At 41.4% G+C, this 23,663-nt stretch overlaps 2 protein-coding genes and 1 pseudogene across 2 annotated transcripts; 1 reads left to right on the top strand and 2 right to left on the bottom strand.

Moving 5' to 3' along the window:
* Positions 1 to 643: 643 nt before the first annotated feature.
* Positions 644 to 12,393, bottom strand: LOC133716733 (putative disease resistance protein At1g50180; annotated as a pseudogene).
* Positions 3,818 to 5,362, top strand: LOC133718754 (uncharacterized). The gene is made up of 2 exons (XM_062145629.1): positions 3,818 to 4,206; positions 4,527 to 5,362. The coding sequence occupies exons 1-2, from the start codon at positions 3,960 to 3,962 to the stop codon at positions 4,649 to 4,651; spliced, it is 372 nt and encodes a 123-aa protein (XP_062001613.1). The 5' UTR covers positions 3,818 to 3,959; the 3' UTR covers positions 4,652 to 5,362.
* A 369-nt stretch (positions 12,394 to 12,762) lies between the features above and the next one.
* LOC133713858 (C-terminal binding protein AN-like) lies at positions 12,763 to 20,281 on the bottom strand. Its single transcript, XM_062139889.1, has 9 exons — positions 19,404 to 20,281; positions 18,352 to 18,572; positions 16,255 to 16,840; positions 15,791 to 15,956; positions 15,540 to 15,670; positions 14,034 to 14,828; positions 13,849 to 13,896; positions 13,572 to 13,685; positions 12,763 to 13,130 (listed from the first exon to the last, which is right to left on the bottom strand). Exons 1-9 carry the CDS (start codon positions 20,121 to 20,123, stop codon positions 13,056 to 13,058), a joined length of 2,856 nt encoding a protein of 951 aa, XP_061995873.1. The 5' UTR covers positions 20,124 to 20,281; the 3' UTR covers positions 12,763 to 13,055.
* Positions 20,282 to 23,663: the final 3,382 nt, after the last annotated feature.

Here is a 23,663-nt window from a genome sequence, read left to right as displayed (position 1 = left end):
TCATAGATGAGGAAGGTGAGGCATAGTACAAAATCTTGATCAAATAGAATATCAAGTCAAAACCTAATACAGGATTTCCCCTAAGTTGAGAAACTTATTTTCACCCCGAGAGAGAGAGAGAGAGACTTAAAACACCTAATACAAAAAGCACAAATTGTCTATGGAAAAAGAAAAATGAACAAAAATGGAAGAATATCATTCAATGAACAGATGTGTATGTGTGTTTTGATAAAAAAAAAAAAAAAGATAAAAAAAAAGAAAGAACAGATGTGTAAAAGATTGAGAGGCTACGTACGCAATTGGTGGCCTCCCTGAGAAAAGCCCAGTACAATTACACCAACTCAAGAAGTATAAAGTTGTACAAAGAAGGCCCAAATCACTATAAGCGCAGCCCAACAACATGTGCTTTGGCCGAATGGTGTCATTACAAGTAGTTATTACAACACACTAAATGAAAGGTACCCAACTAAACTAGCAATGAAAACTAACAACAAAAATCATAGACAAATTTTATTAAAAAAAAAAAAAAAAACATAGATAACTTGTGGAAAAATACAGCTCCTAGTTTCGTGGCCAATTTCCCAAGCTTGCGTAGTACAATTACTTGAAGATATGCCCAAGTACACCCTACTCATTCTCTCCTCTACGCGTCTGGTGGTCTCAATAAATAGTTATCATTCAGTACCTCCTGTTAATCTGTTATGATAAGAGAAGGTACATGTTTGATTTTGTGGAAATCCTCCCCGTCTTTCCCAAGCCTACTACAGAATTCACTTGGCATCGCCTTGACTGTTAACTCCTTGAGGGTAGCAACATATTGAAGCCCATCTGGAACTGCCCTCAATTCCCAGCATTGCTTAATGCACAATCTGCGGAGACGAGGCATGGCTCCTTCCTCCACCCTCCACTCTTTCAATTCTGGCAACTCTCGGAGGGAAAGAAACTCAAGATTGGGAAATCCTCGATTGCTGCAAACCAGTGTGTTTGAAGGAAGGCTGGCGAAAGCATAGAGGTAAAGCACTCTCAAGTGTGGCAGCTTGTCAAGTATTTCTATCTGGTCCCCCTTCAGTTGAGTAGAAGACAGCTTTATCTTGATCAGGTTTGGAAAGGAGAGGAGGTTCTCCGGTAACTCCTTGATTGAGTGCCCCACCAGTCGCAGCTTGTATATAAAACGAAACCCCGATAGATCCAATATTGAATCATCATGACCATAATCCAGTCGCAGAGATAGAGAACGAAGATGGTGGAATGTGGGACTACTACTTCTCGATTTCAAGAATTCCTCCAGTTTTTTCCAGTGTTCTGACCCTGCCCTGATGGATAGTTTCCGAAGATTGTATAATTCAACAAGGGCATTAAAATCACAGTATCCACATTCAACATTGACTAACGTCTGCAAGTTGCAAGCTGTAGACAATGAGAGCTCCCCACGTAGCTTGTAAACCCTGGGTAGATATAAATGCCTCAATTGTTCCATCTTCTTAAACACATTTGGGATGTTCATTTTCCCAATAGAAATACAACGTAAATCCAAAGTCTGCAAAAACACCAAGTTAGCTACAGATGATGGCAAGTTTTGTACCGTACTATGCTTTAGACTTAAAAACCGCAAGTGGACCAGATTTCCAATTGTGCTCGGTAACTTTTTGAGTTCTAGCATATCTTCTAACTTCAGAACTCTAAGCAACTTGAAGTCATTGAATACCGACCGGATGACATTTTTATTCCATATTCCACGAAAGTATTGTGGACCGAAGTATAAAAGTGACCTCAGGGGAGCACCTCTTGTATTGAGAACCAATTGATCAACCATTTCGCTCACATACACTGCCACTCTTCGAACTCTACCGACTTGTGTTGTGTTGGTTCTCGTCCCTGTATAAAAATTGACAACTTGTAAAAAGTTCTCCTCTTCGGCTTTTAACAAGCTTAAGTCTCGCATAAGATCATGAAGACGACAAGTTTTAATTTTCCCAGATAAATCAATTGTTGGCGTGAGTTGGCATGAGTTGGTAGAATGGTCCATCCAGACAAGTGTGGTAGACAGTGAGTTGGTGGAATAATAGCAGATAATGATGGTAGACAACTTTAGATATTCTGTTGTATAGTTTTATCCTTTAATGTATAACTCAATGTGTATATATACTCCATTCTTGGAGAAGAGGAAATAATCTGAAAAATTCCCAAAACATTCTCGTTCTCTTTGACTTGGCATGGTATCAGAGCAGAGATCCAATTTGGACTCTGTTCCGCTGTGTTTTCTTTTGCCTTTTGGGATCTTTTGATTAATACAGATTGAGTTCTTTTGGGTTCTTTTGATTAAGAGACACTAGCCAATTCCTTTCTTCCGATCAAACACTATCCAAAACTCCCAACCGAAAAGCTCAACAACTGAAATCCCAACCAAACCAGAAACACACTATGTTCTTTTGGTCAATTAATCGGTTTTAGATCATACCTCTTGCTTCTACCAAGCTCGATTGTCACTCCTCCAGCTCCGCCTCAGCTCGACCACCGCAGCACCACAACTGCAGCTCGACCACCGCAGCACCGCAACTGCAGCTCACCGCCGCAGATCCATCACCACCGCAGATCCACACAATTCGGCTATACTCAGAACTGCTGCTCAACCGCCGCAGATCCATCACCAATTTGGACTCCAGCTCACCGCCGTAGATCCATCACCGCAACTGCAGCTCGACCATCGCAGCTTCTTTCTGCCTTCAAACCCGACGTTGTGCAGAGCTCGATCCATAGATCTTAATCTCCGCACGCATCCAGCCTCCTGCAGCGCAGCCCAACGTGCCTTGTACCGTGCAGCACCACGCCCAGCATCCAGCCTCCTGCAGCGCAGCCCAGCGTGCAGCACCGAGAGATCGTGCCTCTACCGGTCGCTGCATCAAGAAATCCCGCCTCCACGGGTCGCCCAGCCCACTGCCCTCCGTCGGATCGCCTTTTGCTGGGATTTGGGTTTCATTGCTTCTGGTGTTTGTTTCTAGAGAGAGAAAGGAAGTTGTAGACAGAAGAGTGGTTTAGGTTTATTACAGAAGAGTGGAAGCCGTGTGTCTACATACCTTTTTAAAAAAAAAAAAAAAAAAAAAAAAGGAAGTAAGATGGTGGATTTGACCATAAGAGACTCTCAGGCTGAAGGAGCTACATCTGTGGCTCGTGAAGTTGTCATTGTTCAAAATGTAACAGATAACTCAAGCTTTGGTGTCAAGCTTGATGGCACAAATTATCAGTTATGGCAAAGGCTTATGAAGATCCATATTCAAGGGATTGGAAAGTGGAGTTATGTTATTGGTAGCACTGCCAGACCTGCTGCAGGACCAAAAGCTGATGAATGGGACACGGCAAATACTAACGTGATGGGAATTCTTCTAAAAGCAATGACTCCAGAGGTAATGCAGTTATTTGCTAATTTTGATTCTCCTAGAGCAATTTGGGACTCTGTTGCTGCTACTTATTATGATGGAAGTGACTTTGCTCGTGTTCATGAATTAAATGTCAAAGCTTTCAAAATAACTCAAAGTGGACAGCCTGTTGCAACATTTTATGCAAATTTGAAGACAATCTGGCAGGAGCTTGATCAGAGAAATCCTAATCCTATGACTTGTGAAGCAGACATCACTTCCTACAGGAGTGAGCAAGATAAGATGCGTGTTCATGTCTTTCTTGTTGGTCTAGATCCTCATTTGGAAGGGGCAAAGAATGAGTTATTGCGTCTTGCAACTCCTCCAACGTTGGAGCAAGCCTTTGCCTATATTCGAAAAGATGAAGCCAACAAAGTTGCTGCAAAGGGTATTCATACTGAAATTTCAGTTTTAGCAGTCCAGGCTAGATCACCTGAACCTTTATCTTTGTCTCCTCAGTATGGGAATTCATCTCATGTTCCATCTCCAAGTCACTATCGACCTCGGAGTCAGGGGTACCAACAGAATCAGAATTATAGCCGAGGGATGGCTCCGGTCAATAACCAAATGACTTGCAACTATTGTAAGGAAGTTGGTCATTTCAAGAATCAATGTCCTAAGCTGCGAAGGTTTAATTCTAACCATTCCGGTTGGAGAGGAGGAAGTAATACTGGAGGAAGTAGAGGTCAGAGAGGCAAAGCAGCAGTCCAACTGGTGCCAGAACCTGATTTCTATGGTGTTGAAGGGCAAGACCTCTCTAAGGGTACTGTTTCCTTGACTAAGGAAACTCGAGGTAAAATTGGTATTGCTTTACATATTTCTAACTTTACTAGTAGTGATACATGGATAATTGATTCCGGTGCGTCTGATCATATGACCTACGACAAGTCTTTCTTTGTGTCTATGTCATCTCCTTCTATATCTCATGTCTCTAATGCAAATGGTGTGTCTTTTCCGGTCTTAGGTATTGGGTCTATTCAGGTTACACCATCCATTGTTTTACATGATGTCCTTTATGTGCCCTCGTTGTCTCATCATTTGTTATCTATATCTCAATTGAATTCACAGAATAAGTGCTCAGTAACCTTTTATCCAATGTATGTTGTTTTTCAGGATCTATGCAATCGGGTGATCATGGGCAAGGGAGACCTGAGGGGGAGACTGTTTCATTTGGATTGCATGTACGCAGGACAAACACAAAAAACAGAACAACCTTTAGCCCTGACATCGAGTTCTGATCGACTGAGTGAGTTATGGTTGTGGCATAGGCGTTTGGGTCATCCATCTTTTGGAGTTATGAAGAAGTCCATGCCTTCGTTGTTTTTGGGAATAAGTGATTCTAGCTTGCATTGTGAAACTTGTGCTTTGGCTAAGAGTCATAGGTCTGGTTATCCTTCGAGTTTTCATTCTAGTACTATGCCTTTTGAGTTAATTCATTCAGACTTGTGGGGTCCTTCTAAACATTCTACCCTTTTTGAAATGCGATATTTTGTGTTATTCATCGATGACTTTACTCGACTATCTTGGGTGGTTCTACTTAAGTCCAAAGATTCTGTCTTCTCTGCCTTTACAGCATTTCATAGTCTTGTTCGTACTCAATATGATGCTCATGTTAAGGTTTTTCGTTCTGATAATGGGGGTGAGTTTATTAATCATTCTTTTCATGAATATTTCCAACACCATGGCATAATCCATCAAACTTCATGTCCACAGACACCTGAGCAAAATGGGGTGTCTGAACGGAAAAATCGTCACCTTTTGGATATGGCTCGATCTCTTTTGCTTAGTGCTAACATGCCTAAGTACCTTTGGGGAGAAGCTGTTTTGTGTGCTTCTCATCTTATCAATCGCCTTCCATCTGCCCCTCTTCAAGGTTGTGTCCCACTTGAGGTCTTGTCTAACTATGTTTCTATCCCATCATCTAATACTCTTCCTGCTCGTGTCTTTGGTTGTGTTGCCTATGTTCATATGTATAAAAATCAAAGGACACAATTGGATGCTAGAGCCCTTAAGTGTGTGTTTGTTGGGTATGGGTCTCATCAGAAAGGTTACAAATGTTATCACCCTCAATCCCAGAAGTTTTATGTCACCATGGATGTTACTTTCAGTGAAGATGTTTGTTATTTCTTGCCTCCTGTGACTCCTAGTCAGGGGGAGAAGTCTTGTTATTATGAAGACTTGTCTAATAGGCAAGATGAGTGGCTGGCATCTGAGTTCTCAAAGTTGGAGGACCCATCGTCTAATATTGAAAAGGAAAATAGGGAAAACAGGGGTTCATCCAGAGAAGAAACTTTGAGCAATGTATTACCAACTGGTCAACCTGATCAGTCTGACCGGTTGGCCGGGGAGACAATTTCCGATCAAGTGGAAGATGAGGTTCTGCCGTCTTCTGATGGTGTTTTAGACAATTCTTCAGTCTCTCCCTCCTCTTCAGCGGTCTCACCTGCTCAATCATCACCCGAGGTATGTCCCAATCCTTCCTTGTCTAATAGTCCTTCTGTGTCAGGTAGTGTTCCTGTTAGAACCTTACCCAGTCGTTCATCCCGTGGTCAACCTCCGAAACACTATGAACCTACTCTAAGTGCTAAGACTAAATACCCTGTTGCTAATTATGTGTCGACCCATAGGTTATCTAAACCATATGTAGCCTTTGTGAATCAATTATCTTCTGTGTCTCTTCCTAGTAAAGTGCAGGATGCCATGAAAGATGAGAAGTGGATGAAGGCAATGACAGTCGAGATGGATGCTCTTGAGAAGAATTGTACGTGGGAGTTAGTATCATTATCACCCGGGAAGAAGACAGTTGGTTGTAGGTGGGTGTATACAGTAAAACACAATTCGGATGGTTCAGTGGACAGGTACAAGGCAAGATTAGTGGCTAAAGGCTATACTCAGAAGTATGGAGTGGATTACGATGAGACATTTGCACCAGTGGCCAAAATTAACACAATTCGGGTACTTCTTTCGTTAGCTGCTAATCTTGATTGGCCTTTACAACAGTTTGATGTTAAGAATGCATTCTTGCATGGTGACCTGCATTAAGAGGTTTATATGGATTTACCTCCTGGATATGGTACTTCCACTGGAGAGCAGATGGTGTGCAAATTGAAGAAGTCGCTTTATGGCTTGAAGCAATCTCCCAGAGCTTGGTTTGGCCGGTTCACCAAGTTCATGAAGAAAATGGGATATCAACAGAGCAACTCAGATTACACCTTATTCCTTAAACATCGGTGTGGTAAGATGACTGCCTTGATTATTTATGTTGATGACATGGTTGTGACAGGTGACGATATTGAGGAGATTCAAAGGTTACAAGGTCAGTTATCTTCTGAATTTGAGATGAAAGATTTGGGTAATTTGAAATATTTCTTGGGAATTGAAGTTGCTCGTGGAAAGGATTGTATTGTGTTGAGTCAGAGGAAGTATGTCCTAGACTTGTTAGCAGAAACATGTATGCTGGATTGTAAACCTGTTTATACTCCTATCGAGCAGAATCATCGGTTAGCAGAGTACGTGGACCAAGTACCTACAAATAAAGGGAGATACCAGAGGTTAGTTGGACGGTTGATTTATTTGTCTCACACTAGACCAGATCTGGCCTATGCAGTTAGTGTGGTGAGTCAGTTTATGCACAATCCCAGTGAGGTCCATATGGATGCTGTATTTCGTATTTTGCAGTATTTAAAGGCTGCTCCAGGGAAAGGATTAATCTTTTCAAAACACAGCCACTTGGATGTTTCTGGATACACAGATGCAGACTGGGCAGGTAATATTACAGATCGTAGGTCTACTTCGGGATACTTCACATTTGTGGGTGGTAACTTGGTTACTTGGAAGAGCAAGAAACAAAAGGTGGTGGCTCGCTCTAGTGCAGAAGCAGAGTACAGAGGAATGGCCCGAGGACTTTGTGAGATGTTGTGGTTGAGAAATTTGTTGAGAGATTTGGGGTTCAGGCAGGAAAAGGCTATGCCACTTTATTGTGATAATAAGGCTACAATTGAAATTGCTCACAATCCTGTTCAGCATGATCGCACGAAACATGTGGAGGTAGACCGACACTTCATTAAAGAGAATCTGGATGGACAGATCATTTTGTTTCCCTTCGTTCCTACTGAAGAACAGTTGGCGGATATTCTTACAAAAGCTCTCTCGAGTAAAGCATTTTATGACTCACTTGACAAGTTGGGCATCTGTGATTTGTATGCACCAACTTGAGGGGGAGTGTTGGCGTGAGTTGGCATGAGTTGGTAGAATGGTCCATCCAGACAAGTGTGGTAGACAGTGAGTTGGTGGAATAATAGCAGATAATGATGGTAGACAACTTTAGATATTCTGTTGTATAGTTTTATCCTTTAATGTATAACTCAATGTGTATATATACTCCATTCTTGGAGAAGAGGAAATAATCTGAAAAATTCCCAAAACATTCTCGTTCTCTTTGACTTCAATGTCCACAACTTGAACCATACACCTTTCCACCAATTCACTCAAGCAACTATATGATACATCTTCCATCATTTCTGTCGACGTCGTGGATATAAAACCTTCTGCCATCCATAACTGAGTCAGTCTTTTCACCCGCATCTCATAGTCTTCAGGAAAATTTGCTAAGTACAAAAAGCATAGCTTTAAGCGATATGGTAAGTTGTCATAACTGAGTGCCAAGACCCATGAAGCACCTCCATATTTTTGACCTTTGTATTCTCGTTCAAGGTCTGTGCCTCTCCTTATATATACATTAACATTCTTATGCACAGTTTCCCACTCATCAATTGTGTCTTTTCTAGCTAGTAGTCCTGCGAGCACGATAATAGCTAATGGCAAACCTACACAATGATGAAGCATATTCTTTCCCGGTTCTTCTTTCTTTGAATAAATTTGAGAATCTGAAAAGTAAAGTAAATGGACAGCAAAGTAAAGTCAATTTTGCATCCTTGTTCAATGTCAATCATGTCATAAACTCACGTATATATAGAATTGCAGTTTCATGACAAATAAAAGGGAAAAATTCACCAACGGTGTCTGGACACTTAGGGGACTTTCAGAATGATACCTGAACTTACAAAGTTATCAATGTGATACATGGACTCATTTTTTCGTATCAACGTCGTACCTATGACCAATATCCGTAACGGCTCCGTCACTTACAAAGTTATCAATGTGATACCTACGGCCAATTTCCGTCACGGAGCCGTTACGGAAATTGGTCATAGGTACGATGTTGATACGAAAAAATGAGTCCAGGTATCACATTGATAACTTTGTAAGTTCATGTATCATTCTGAAAGTCCCCTAAGTGTCCAGACACCGTTGGTGAATTTTTCCCCAAATAAAATTAAAGTTTTTAGGAGTAGGATTAGCCCAAGTAGCTAGTGAGAAAGTTTTGAAAATTGCATTAGGACAGGCTTGATCGATAGGTCTGTCCTGAGATTTTCTAATTGCCATCCAACAATTATTTCATATATATTGAATGCATGTGACGGTAACACTTGGAAAATAGTAACATTCCAGCTGAGAACAAACTATGGAAAGAAGAAGAAAATGCAATGACAAGTGGAATGCGATAGTTTCTAATATTAGACTCGAACCATAAACCTAAAGAGTAAAGATGAAAGAGTTTATGAGAATATACTTGTATCATCCCTTCCAAAGAATGCTATCTTCCTAAACAAATTCCAGCTTTCATCTGCACTTAGTGCCTGAGATTCGTAGAGTAAGCTATTTCCCCTTGCAAGTGAAGCTACTTCTCTGTTGCGAGTGGTCAATAATATGCGGCTCTCAGTTTCCTCATCCACTGAAAATCCACCTTTAAAAGAGTTCCATGCATCAAGAGTCCAAATATCATCGAGCACCACCAAACATTTTCTGTGTCGTTGGAAATTGCACAGCCTCTCTGCTATTTCAAGATTACTCAGATCTGCAATTTCCTTTCTCTGCTCATCGGACACTCTGTTAGTACAACATGTGTTGTTGGCATTCCATTAACCACAAAAGTATTCATAAGCCATGTGATGATCTTAATTATATATTTCTATGTGCTCTGCTTTCTAAACATGAGATGGTGACTTTTGCTGTCCATGCAGGTTGTGCGCAGTGGTCTTCTTCTTCACTCTCATGCGTGGGTATCTTCTCTTCATGGTGATCATTCTGTCAAAGCATGGAGGATTAATTAAGCACCATGTGGTGGCATTGCTTTTCAGACATGAACATGGGAGCTAATCTTTCTATACTCACAACCTTGCTGTTAAAGAACAAAGGAGGGAGCCTTTGCATCTGGCTTCGATATCGTCTTGCTGCCATATGAGAAAGAAAGAAGACCATGGCAGCTTGGTTCTCCACCTTCTTCTGACAAGAACCTTGCTGTCATGGAAGAATGGAGGAAACCACAAATCAGCTTTCAATCTCTCCTTGCTGTCCAAGATGGAAGTAGGAAGCAAGTGCCTATTCACCTCGTGATCTTCTGGTGATTTGTTAGTATTAACATATTGGCAAGGAGAGGCAATATCCCATTGAGATGGATCCGGGTGAGGAAGAAAATCTTGGAGAGGTAATTAATATCCCCTTGAGATGGATCCGGGTGAGGAAGAAAATCTTGGAGAGGTAATTAATATTCCCTTGAGATGGATCCGAGTGAAGAAGAAAGGTGAAAGCAACCATATCTTTTCCTTTGCTGTCCACTCAGTGTAATCATGAAGACCTTGCTGTCTAAAATGATAGTGGGAAGCAAGCAACTGGTGATCATTCATACATGAACTTAAAGACCAAGTATGATAGTTTGTTTAATTGCAAGTATGGATATCTTGCTGTCGAAGACAGGTGGCCTTGTTCATCTTCATGGAAACCTTGCTGTCAAAGATCAAAGTGGGAGACAATTGCAGCAGGGCTCCCCATTTTAGTTGGTTATCTTGCCGAAACACAAGGCCCTACTCCAACCAAGCTTCTAGCAACTTTGACAGAATGGAATTCCTTCTTCCTCCTATATATACATGGGTATTCTGTTTGTTCTAGGCATTGAAATCGTGTTGAGTTTCAATCCCTTGATTGTAAAAGAGTCAGACTCTTTGTTGCTCTGTTTTGTTCCATGTTGAAAACAGTTTGTGAGTCTGTCCAGTAAGGATTGCAGCAGTCATTGCAATCCCACAGTTAAATGTGTAGTCTGTCCAGTAAGGATTGCAGCAGTCAGTGCAATCCCAGATTGTAAGTTAGTCAGTTCAGGAGGGATTGCCGCGGTCAGTGCAATACCTGAGTTGTAACTTTGTAATCTGTTTTGATTAGTGAATCATTGGGTTCTCAAGAGTTAGAGCCCCGTAGTGTTTTTGATCTCAATTGAGGTTTTCACTGCGTGACCAAGTTGTGTTGTGTTGTGGAATTTTCTGTTCTCTGCCCAGTATCCAAAACACGTTCATCCTTGTATTTACACACTCCGCTAAGTTTAATGAAAATTTCTTTCATAACTGTTGTACCGTCACATTTTTGAGATATACACACCCAAGCAAAACAATCAAAATGAGACTTGACTTTCTTATGATTGTAAATTTGTTTTGCAAGAGTGGTCTTTCCCGAGCCGCCCATGCCCCAAATAGAAACAACTCGATGGGCTTTTTCTTCCACCAAACGCGTAGCTAACATCTCTATGTCGTTCCCTAACCCAACAACATCATGCTCAATAACATGAGGATTTCTCGTTGCCTCATTGAAGAAGTAGCACCTTCATTCCCCTTCTCTTGCTTTATGTCATAGCTTTGCATGGTCAACCTCAGCTTAGAAAGCTTGGTCGTAATTCTCTCAATTTCCAAACCGATCGATCTTGTAACGATCCACTCCTTTGCTCAAAAAACAAGCAAACCTTTTGAGAACTACCTTCACACTTGCTTCCTTCTTCAAAGCTACTTTCAAGACAAAAGATTCAATGGCATCCTCCAAATCATAAGCAGCTTCTCTAACCACATTAACCCAGAAGCGTACCACTTCATCATCTTCTTGTCGTGCATCTGCATCTTTCAGGAAGCTCCGCATCAGGAGTAGCTCGCTTTGTGCAAGCTCAACTTGATCGCCGACTTCATTGAAGAACTTAGCTTGCTGAATCATCAAGCTTCCGAGCGGCCTGAGCCCATGGATCACCATTGAAACGACAGCTCCAGCCATGTTGGAGAAATCAGCTAATCTGAAGCTTTTTCTTTTTTGTTTTCTGGATTGATTGATATGAATGATTGCTCAAGTCTCTTAGGGTTTATATATGAAATGCTTTTAACCAAGACTCTTTCCTCAGCACTTTCCTCACTAGTGTACGCACAAGTCATGAGATAAAAGGAGAAGGTGATCACAAGTTATGAAAATTTATTCCAACCAGCTCTCCACGTTGCATCACACGGGAGACTAGTTCAATCTGACTTTTGTGGAAGATTAGCTAAAGCTTCACCATTCATAAGGCTTAAAAATTTTCCACGCCCTTAGAACGCGCCTAGAAAAAAAAAATAAAGCAGAGAGAGCGAGTGAGTTTCTCTCCCGGCCGAACACCGTTGGCGTTTCTCACAGCTGCATCTCAGTCAGAGAGAGAATGTGACGCAGACAATTTTGCTTGGCTCCGGCTTCTGCTCGCTATATTGGGTCAGCTTTGAGAGAGAGAGAGAGAGTGGTAGTAGCAATTCCGACCTCTACCGTTGAGGAGTCTGATATCAGAATTGGTTGTTTGAGGGTTGTGTACCCCAATCCGAGTGGGATTAAGTTTGGTCGTCGTGATTCTGCTGTGGCTCATTACAAAACATTGTTAATCGAGTGATGACATTGGTATGCCTTACCAAAAATGTTGATACTTTGTCAAATTAAAAGTCTCCCTGGTCAGCATGATCAATTTTCTTGTTTCATGAAGTGCCAGAGAATTAGTAACTCCATTACTGTTATTTTGAACTTAGAAAGTTATGTTCATACTCATCGGTCTGACGTTTGTACAAGTGAACTGTTAGTGGCTCATCTTAAAATATAAAATCTTCTTCCATATCAATCCACTTATTTGATAAAAAAAAAAAAATCCGACTTCTATGATTCAAATCACTAAAATAAAGATCCTCCAAAAAAATAAAAAAATTGGTAATTTAAAAGAACAATCCCACCTAATCCCCATGTCATTAGACTTGAGTGATCGTGTTTGATGCTCTACCTAATAACTTTGGACAACTTCTAGTCGTGTTCAATATTCATTTTTTACAATTCAGGTAGTGAAGGAAAAGAGAAACCACCGTAACATTACAAGATCTCTAGCTTTTTAAACCAAATATTTGCCCAAGAAAAGTGAAGGCGGAAAGCTCTTCGCGAGTTCACCACCACTGACAGGAATGTGTTAAGTCACCAATAAAACCAACAGTCAAATGAAACTTCCTTACTGGTAAGTTACATAACTATCTCCGATGGAATGTCCCATGTAAATTACACAAATACATTCACTTGGATGCTGAATAACTCAGAGCTTCGAACACAAATATAATGATAAAAACAGATAAAACCATAGAAAGGAAATGGAGGCAATAAAAAATAAACAAAAGGAACACTGTACAACTTTCAAGCAGATTCAAATTGATACAAACCTCCATGGAGGGAAAAATAAAATCGGAACAAGAATGTTAGGCTTACTCTCATGTTCCAGTCCTAATCAAGCCAGCGTGTTACCCCATCATCTTCGCCTACAGTGGCCAGTATCTCGATGCTTACATCCAAAACAGCCTACAGGTTTATAAATCCAAAAGGTGAGGATAAAAATTGGAAGAAAATATCAAAATTTTAACAAAGTCACAAAGATCATGACCTTATATCAGCTAAAGAACTGAGAACAGTATAATGTTAAATCTCAAGTAGAAGCAGCAAATCATAATTTGCTCATTACAAAGGTGCCCTAAGAAAGACATCACATATTTTACACACTTGGGGCTAGTTAAGATGCAAATTTCAGCATGGTGTTGAAATCTGCTCCACGGTTTGTTAACCCCCCTAACATACTTGAAAGAAGCACAAAATGCCTGCATATGGAATTCCTATACACCAGTGATCTATCTTTGTTGACATGTCTAAAGTTGCGGGGAAGGGGAGGAGACCATTACTCTTACTGTGCATCTGTATAGCAGTGAAAGAACATGGAAGCATACGCAACAAAGAAAAGGTACATACCAGCGGATTTCTACAGTTAACCAGCCTACACTCGTCCAGAGAACCTTCCAACATCCAACTCTCCCAAACATCAAAACTGTGACTTGCAAATACAAATTCCATTCTTCTATTTATCTGCAATGTGAAAATAGCATATGATTTTAATCCCAACCATGAATCAGCATTTCAAGTTTGAGGTCAGCTTATGCAAAATTGTTACATCACACAAACTTCTTGGAATGAGAAATCAATAAAACAATGCTTATGGGGTCCAGTTGAACAGAAATCAAAATATTACCTGCAATAACTTTCCACCAGCAGCAAAAGATCGCAAACCAATGGTATCCTACAACAAAGAACCAATACTTCAATATCACCAAAGCAGATAATAAGGAACATGTCTGATCACTCTAGCCACCATAATTTGAAAAACAGGCTACATTTTGAATCCAAAAGAAAAGAACTGAGCTCTTGCATGCTAACCTTGCTTCTGATTACAATGAGGAACTGAACTGCAGGATCTCTTTTCGTTACATTTGACATGGTATCTAGGAACCAACCACCACCTTTAACTCTTTGCCTTGCGACATGAAGACCGGGGCTATCTCTTGCATATAGAGCTACAACATAGCCATCCTTTAACAATTCACCAGGCTTTCCACTCAGCCTCTTTCTAGATTTTAGAAGCTGGTCGGAAGGCGACTCTTGCAATGATTCTATAGGTGTTTTCCTACTTCTTGAGTCTTCGGGGGAAGCAAACCGAGAACTGGAACTTAACGCTTGATCTGTGCCACTCATAGTCGTATCTTCCTCCCGCTGTGAGGTACTTTCTTTTGCTAGTGAAGGTTCATCTGATTTCTTCTGGGATTTCTGATGTGTGTGCCTCTTTTTGGCTTTCTTACCTGATCTACTTCGTCTTCCATCGGACCGAGTAGTTGAATTTTGAGACAAACCCGAACCTTGCTGGCTAGGAGACTCCTTGGATTGATTGGTTTCTTTATGCAGGGAGCTTTCTGGACTTGCATGACTAACATCAGTTAATTGCTGAACAAGGGTCAGCTGTAAGGGATTTTCTTGCTCCAGTTTATCAGAGTGTTCATTTTCATCGCCTATTTCACTTTCCTCCTCATCCTCATCAGATACAACATTTTTTGGAACAACCCCATCAAAGAAGAATGTCTGCAATACAGATATTGCTTTATCCCTTATCTCCAGCCATACTTCTTCACTATAATCTGCACTGTGCGGAAGTATCAACACATTGGGCATCTCCTTTACCTGAATTTAACCAATGACAGTATATATCTTAGGAACACCCTGGTACCTAACTTGGTACTCCACACTTCTATCATTCAGATATGGGTAGCCACTTTACAGTAAGGAAGAAAAACAAAAATATAGCATCACAAATCACACACACATCCATAAAAGGTATTCCTTCCCATCCCCTCCCCGTTTCAATGGGCATATGCCCATAAGTTGTCACATGTCAACACCCACACCAAAATAATTAGGCAACAGGGCAATATCATCAAGGAGACATTGTTGGTAAGAATAATAGGGCAAGGCTAGAATGAAAGCCATGCAAAAGCTTAAGGATTAGTAAAAAAATAAACATAAGTTCAGACATGCATACCGGATTACAAATGCATAGATTCAAACAATTATCATAGTGTGTAAACAAAAGTAGGACGCAATAAACATGTCTCATCTCTCAGCTCCTTTGGCAGAAGAAAATCTGTGATCAGAAATGAGACAGCGATACACTCACTCACTTGATAAGAAAGTTCCTGCCGTTTTTTCTTTTGCTAACTAGAAAGTCCTGAACTTTTTACAAGACAAGAAACAGGAGACAATTCCTTCAATGGAGCAAAACAGGTTCTATAAAGGGAGGCTGAAAAGCATACTCAAGCAGTCAACCACAAGTACATGCAAAGAAATTGACACAACCTACATTAACAAGCCCATAACCCATAACTAGTAACATACCCATGCTTCCATCCATTGCGGCCCTTCAGCACCATCCAAAGCACACCCAGCTAAAGTTCCATCAATCAAAAGCTGTTTCACAAAACAATCATCCAACAGTTGACTGCTCCCCGTGTTTACAAGAAATGCTCCTGCACAACAGGACCCATAATTATTCTATGCTAAAAACAAAACAAAACAAAAAAAACAAAAAAGAAGAAGAAAGAACCAAACATGTTCCTTACAAGGACCAAGATGGAAGATAAATGTACCAGGCTTTACGTGCTGTAAACATTCAGCATTCAGAATCTGAATTGTTTCATTTGTCAGAGCACAATGAAGCGAAATGAGGTCACTTGCAGCAAGTAAGTCATTTAGAGTATCCATTTTTCGGGCAGCAGAAGGAAAGCCATACGACCTACTGACTTTTCCGTTCACCTGATTGAATCCGTTTAAACAGAAACATCAATACAAGACGCAAAAGGGGCTCGAAACCAGAAAATGCATCAAGCCAATCTTTCAATTACCATCAACATAAACTTGAAGAAAAAACTCATTTCCTAGCTGGATCAATATGAAATGAATTTACTAAGCTCAACCATATTGATAAATATATTGATCAACAAATCTCTAGTAATGCATTCAAAACTTCAGATCATACTTACAACCACAATCACCTCCAACTTGAACTAAACTAATTCGAAACTCAAAGAAGTAAATTTGAACGAATTGGTACCTCTACATCAAAATACAGCACACTGATCTTGAAGGCCAAGCTTCTAGTAGCCAGAGACCTCGCCGCCGCAGATCTACCAATAATCCCCAAAACCAAGCCCCGGCACCGCCTCATCCCACGGCAAAGCGGCTGAACCGAACCAAGCCACCCCGAAGCCGAAAGCGTTTGGCGCGAGAGCAAGTGCGTCCTCCTCAGCAACCCTAGAAACAGCGCCATAACCGTATCGGCGATCTCCTCGGCGCGGGAGGCGTCCACGTGGACGAGCCGGAGCCCGAGGTCGGCGGCGAGAGCGGAGTCGGTGGCACGGTCAGCAGACCCAAGGCAGAGGATGAGCTGGTAAGGACGAAGACGACGCTGGGCGGCGCGTGGGAGGTACGCGAGGGACTGGAGGAGCACAGCGGAGGCGGACTCGATCCTGCCGTCGGCCAAGCGGCTGAGAGGGACGTGCTCGACGGCGGCGACGCCGGACAGGCAGTCTTGCTCCATGGCGAAGTCGTCGATGCAGTTGAGAGTGACGACGAGGGGGAGCGACGACGTCGTTTGGGTGGTGCGGTGGGACATTGTGGCGGGGGATCCGATGCCGGCGCTGCTCATCGTTTCGGGCGGTTTAGGGTTTAGGCTGGTGGGGTTGTAATTTTGCTCATTTCCGGGGTTTAAGTTAAAGTGAGGGCTTCCATTTGCATTTTCGAGAGTTGAGTGCTTCGGAGTTCACTACTGCTGAGATCCAGACCCACTAGTCTCTCCTCTTCTCGCCTATTTCGCGCTCTGTTCACTCCTCACTGTTTCACGTGCCCCTGTCTTTATGGTTATTTCCCTTTGTATCCTTTCTCTTTTAATTTAGTCACACATATTATTCAAATGTCCTAAAAGGTCATATGGACCTTTTGAATTGTACAGTAATACGGATATACGGATATGCCTACCTCCTCAACTTTCGGATTTATGATAAATTGAGAAATTGATTTTTTTTCTTTTTAACAAATTAATTAAAAAAAAAAAAAAAAGGGTCTTCGTCATTATACTTTTCATGTCAATTTTACGTTGGGTTCGTTTTTGATGCCATTGGTGGCTGTCCATTTTCAGCAATGGTTATCGTCTTAGAAGTTAAAACCCATAAAACAAGGTTGATTAGTAAACAGCGTAATGAAAATCAAGCTTTTACCCTCGTTGAATTTGTCTCTGATTCAGTTTGGTGTCATTGAAGACGGCCATGGTGAATGGAGAAAATGCTCGAATAAAGAACCCCTCTCGCGCACACGTTTAATCTCATTGGTCAAGTGAAATGTGAAGCCGTCCACCGATTACATGCAAGATTAGAATCTGTGTATTACTACAGAGTAGATTGTATTATAATTCATGAACAAATACTCACAAGAAAGCAAGCACATACACAACTCAGACCTTTGAACACTGTACAAGTCAGTGAGCTTATTTTGATAGCATGCCCGCTGCTTGATCAAAGCTACTTTTATTGAACGGAGAAGTGAGACAAAAGAACATTACAAGTGAAGAAACCATCTACAAAACCAACCATTATATGAACTCCCAAAGAAACTCAAAAAGACACCAGCTTCTACAAGATATGAAAAAAATTTGGATAGATACATTTTCTTGAAAGCAAACTCAAACCTCATACACATGCTTATGCCGGAAGCTAAGCAAGCCTTGCTATTATCCTACAGCTCCATAAGATCTCCGAACCTTATTATATGTTTGCGTCTCTGAAGGCTGAGCTACGACTGAAGCTGCAAATCCGCATTACAACCATCTCTATGTTTCATATCATACAACAGATTCATGGTCCAGTACACGGCAGCCTTAGGTGTGAAAACTGTGAAATGAAGAACTTGGGCATCCTTTGCAAGAGCTTTACGTAAACATGAAACTATCAAACAGAAAAAACTGTACAAACCTCCAACCCAGCTACAAAAACTCGTGCTCGACAGATTTATGCCGTTCTCACTTCCTATTCCACAATCTTCAAACACTTCATTCATTATTATATTTCCCTCAACTTTCCAACAGGCCTTTTTCCTTTCTCCTGTAATTTATGAACCATAACAGACCTCCATTTCAAAGGACTCACTTTAGAGAAACCTCCTCCTGAAATTACTAGTGGTCGCTTGATAGGAACGCATGAGCAGTCCAACACCAATCCCTATTCCAAGGCACATCCCAAGGCCAATTCCAACACCAACTCTAACACCAGCATTGAACCATGTGAGTTGACCATCTTCACCGGTGTACATTTCATCAGAGTAGAAACCATGTCCAATTTTACCATCTGATTCATACTCATCAATTTCAGATTCTGTCATCTGCATAGGCCAAATCAAGGACTCCAAGTCAGTTATAAAACAAACAGAAAATAATTATCACTAAATGACGGACCAAATCTATACAGGAACAAAGATTAAGTATTAATAAAAGCTTGCAAATTTAGGAAAGCCTAAAAACAAGAAAATCCATCAGAGCATTGCAAAATTCAAGCTAAACGAGTTAATTTAGCAAGCTCCTATGCAGTATAAGTTATTATATGCACCTGTAAGCCAAAAGGGGTGCAGGACTCTAGGCTGTAGATGAACTTACAAAGTGCCAAATTTCATTTGAGGGCTGAACATTTTGTCAGAACAGGGGTTGCATTTTATGAAAAAGCAAGTTTCTCAACAGAAATAGAGGCGCCAGTTTTGTAAGAGTCAGTAGACCAAAGTTTGTGAAATAAAATGCAAATGCAAATGCAAACGCGAATAACTAAATACCTATTCCAGATGATAACAATCCCTTGTTAAAAGGGAGGTAACACTATCAATCTATCATTCCACTTCATAACATGACCCCTTGATTAACACATACATTTTCAGATTACCAATTCAACCATAATTTCTTTCCATCATATACGTAACAAGTAACACAGCGATGCAACTTAACCTACAGATAAAAGCAATGTTTTCGACAACCCAATTTCCTTTCTACAATTACCATATTTATGCCTCCATAATCACACATTGTTCAAAGTTCAAACATAACTCCAAACTCTCCACTACCACCGCCAATTTCCCACAATGTGACCATCAACATTATCAAAACCATGCTTAAAAAATCAAAATTGCAAAAACAAAACAAAACTTTAGCAACAAATATTGCAATACCTGCACTTTCCGTTGACGAATTAACCCATTACAGCTCTTACTATGCTCCTTCCCAACCTCCTCCTCCTCGGGAATCGCATCCAGCGTGGCGTGCCTTGGGCACTTCCGCCTGGGACTAATCTGTATCGTCTTTGTCAATATCACCGGCACACCAGAGCAGCACCCGGCGATATAAACCTCTATAGACGGCGCCGAAACCCCGAGTTTCGGCCGGAAAAACGCCGAAGAGCCGGAATTAATAGACGCAGACATATAACAATCCATACTCCAACCCGTCTTGGAATCATTCTCCATCCCCGCATTCCCATTGAGCCAAACGCCTTCCATTCTCTCCAACGACCCGCACAGCACCATGTCATTGTTCTCGTAGACCTCAAACTCAACCGCGCCGGTGACCCTCACGCTGTCGGTGGCCACGTACGTCACCTCCGACGACTCCTTGTCCAGCCGGTCGCGGCGGAGCGTGAGCGAGGCCGAGTCCGAGTTCGGAATCCTGGCGCCGTTGATCTCGAGAGACACGCCGATGTCGCGGCGGAGGTGGCAGAGCGTGAGGTGGTCCGGCACGCTGTCGATGACGCACGGCGCGATCCGGACGTAGAACAACCGGATTTCGAACCAGGCCGAGTGCGTCAGCGACGGCCCGTTCAGCATCTGGTACGAATTGGCGCTCTTCGTCTTGGGCGCCATGGACGACGCGTCCTTGTCATGCTGCGGTTCCATAAAACGAACCCTAATTCACAACCGGAAATCCGCGGAATTGAGAAAATTAGGGTTTTCGGATTTGGTTTTCAGACAAAAACTTAGGTAGAAAAGGGAAGAGGTTGTTGCGGAGAGGAGGGGTGGGTTTTTTTTTTTTTTTTTTTTTTTTGGGTGTTGGGGAAAAATAAAAATAAAGGAGGGAGGGATTTGGATTATTCATGGTGGAGTGTTGTGGAAACGGTGAGGCGTTGGTTGGAGATATTTTTTCTCGTCGGTTTTGCGACGGGGTCAACTGTGGGTGACACGCGTCGTTTTGCTGTCTTAGCAAGTGAACGACCCGACAGCTAAACGAACAAAAAAAAAAAAAAAAAAAACTAGGATGCAACAATATTAAAAAAAAAAAAAAAAGTTCAAGCAAAAAAAAAATTATAAATTTTTTTGTGTTATTATCATGATATAGCGCAAAGAAGCTGCATTGCATTTCAGTTCAATTCGGTGTAATTAGCAAACTCGTTATCTTATTATAATTTTTATTGTTGTTTTTCCTGTATTCTTTCTCTTTCCTTTTTTTTTTCTCGTTTCTTTATTCTCTATTACACACTCGTCTTACCATCTATCTCATAAGTCACTTGTTTCTCACAAATCTGCGGCCAAAACAAGCTATATGTGTTTTTGGGTTGAAAATGCAAATTTGAGAAAATAGTGAAATATAAGTGTGTGAGAGAGTGAGGAGAAATAAAATAGATATAAGGTATGCTTTTGTCAATTTTTGGTTACCCGAGATTGAAAAAAAATTTGGGGCTATGTTGTTCCGTAGTTTTGTGTTGTTTTAATGTTTTTTGTAGATACTTGGTATCATATTATTCATAACTAATTCGTTGAAGAGAACATATATAAGACTTCAAATTAGGAAGTAAGTTTATGTGTATTCGTTAGTGTGAGTCGTCACAAACAGTTGGTGCATATGCTTCGCAACGACCAATCCTTTGTTGCTGAACCTTTAGCCTGACGACCACCACAACAAAAAACAAAAGGTGGATATTTGTGTATTTTTCTGAATCAGAAATTAAGTTGAGCCAAATGCCTTCCATCCTCTCCAACGACCCGTACAGCATCACGTCATTGTTCTCGTAGACCTCAAACTCAACCCCGCCGGTGACCCTCACGCTGTCGGTGGCCACGTACGTCACCTCCGACGACTCCTTGTCCAGCCGGTCGCGGCGGAGAGTGAGCGACAAAATATATAAAGACTGAAGAACCATATGTTGTAAGATTTAAACAAATCAGGACAGGCAGCCCAGGCCCAAATCGAATTGAAGCAGGCCTAGCTCTCATTTTAACTGAAAATGACTAAAACTATCAGCTTTTTTTGAAAATATTACATAACTGCCACCGACTCTCTCTCTTCCACAATATCAATTAATCCCCAATCATCTTCGGGTTTCAGAGATCAATGGCGTCGATCCAGAGAGTTTTGTCGTCGGCGTTCCGAGACGGGCCGTACCTGAACGGTAGGTACCAATTTCATTTCAATCGCCGCACAGTAGGCCTTTTTCATTTTCAGTTGCTCGATCTGATTCCGTTAAGCCATGTCAACGACGACGACGCCGAGACTTGGAGCCATAACTTCAATTTCGACATCAAGCCGCTGCACGCCAATTTCTAATTCGACAACGACGGCAAATATCAAATCGGGAAGCGCAAAGAGGAGTAATCATTATCTGTCCAAGATGCATTGACGGCTTCAATGAACTACCATCAGCAGCAGCAGTATAGCGGTAGTGCTAGTGATTTTGAAGGAGCACTCGAATCGTTGAGATAGCAATCCTAATCCAAATCCATACGCTACTCCGAAACCAAAGGCCCAGTGGAGATGACAATCCATTGACTCTTCAATGAAGGCAAGTCTCTCGTTTGCACATATGATGAGAAATATTTGTGGGCAGGCCCAATTGTATATATTTTGTGACTCCCAGTAATGATGGATTTGGTACTCTTTTGTGTTACTGTACAAAGGCTAATTGCATGTTTAATAAAAAATAGTTTCTGCAAGTTTAGTGTTAGAAATGAATGTGTAATGGGTTAATGCGATAAATGAGGTCCCAGATAGGAATGATTTAGTAGAGGTTTTAAGTAATTGTTTATGTGAGCAATGGAGTATTAGGACTGTTACTATGTCGACTGAATTCCAGTTCGGGTTAACATTGTGAAATCTCTACATTTATTGACTTGGGAATAGTGAAGGTTATCTTGGAGCGGTAGCAGAGCTTACCTTCAGTAGTAGCAGTAGCAGAGACCTTCGATAGCACCAGTAGCAGCAGTAGCTGTTTGGACCCAAAATAAGTATTTTGGCCTGACAAGGCGTGTTTTGGAGAAATTGAGCCAATATCAGTTGCTTAAGCTATATATTGTCGAGAAGTTCGAAATATATTATTTAGAGGCTAAATAAAGCCTACTATGGAAGATTATGCGAGCTACAAGAAAAGGAAATGATGGAAGTATGGAAATGAAAAGTCAACTTTAGGACATTTTCCTACTTCGGCTAGGAGAAACCGAGCTAAACAAGGAAGGAGGGACGGCAGACTAACCAAATGAAATCCAAATGGGCTAAAACTTGCTAGATTAATTCTAGACATCTCAATGATCATTTCTTATGAAGAGTGCCAGAGCTAGTTTCGAGTGGAAAACCTTTAAACAATCAGTCCAATTTTCTGCAGAAACAAAACTGAAAAACTGGACCTGTAAGGAGTCCAGCAGCGTTTCCGGCCCAACCACATGGAATTAAGCTCTGAAATTTTGATAGAATCATCTACACTCATGGTGGATCATTTCATATGAAGAAGTCGAAGGCCCATTCTGAATTCTTGATGGAGATATAATTGAAGGAATAAAGGAGCCTAAAGTGATTCAAAATCACTCAAAAACTCATCATTTTCTATCTCCAATTAGTGCTCCACTATCCCATTTAGTGCTCCACTATCTCCAATTAGTGTTCCACTATCATTTGTTTAAGGCCAACCATTTTTGGCATTGTAACCTATAAATAGAGGTTACAATGAAACACTTGAACAGACAATTCATCAACAACAATCTCTAAGATTATCCAAGCCTCTCTAGAGCAACCCCTCTCCTTCTCTTACCGGTAGTCACACTCCAGTCCTAGTCTTCTCAGGAGCCGACTGTCAATGCTACCAAACCTTCCAGCCAAGCTAAAGTCACGCTTTAGCAAGTTCTCCTCACTTCCCAGTGGTTCTCGCCCTGCTCGATCTACAACATTGAGTATCGATTGTGATTTTGAAGAAGCTCAACAAAAGTCCTCGCCACGAGGCACAAAGAATCCCACGACGAGGTTGGTGTTCTCCTCGTCCACAATCGCTTAAAAGAAGTCAGGTCAAGGGACACCCCCGACGACCGCACCCGAACTGTGCTGGCACGTCCACGCAAGAAAAGAGACTGTTGACCAGCTCAAGAAAAACTGGAGCTAAACATTTTGGCACGCCCAGTGGGACAGTTAGCTTGGTAAGGGGTTGTGAATCATAACGGAATAGGTGAAGTCTCTTT

The sequence above is a fragment of the Rosa rugosa genome, chromosome 6 (assembly GCF_958449725.1).
Source record: "Rosa rugosa chromosome 6, drRosRugo1.1, whole genome shotgun sequence".
Taxonomy (NCBI): Eukaryota; Viridiplantae; Streptophyta; class Magnoliopsida; order Rosales; family Rosaceae; genus Rosa; species Rosa rugosa.
Note: the sequence above shows the minus strand (reverse complement) of the source record. Positions and strands in the feature narration are given on the sequence as shown.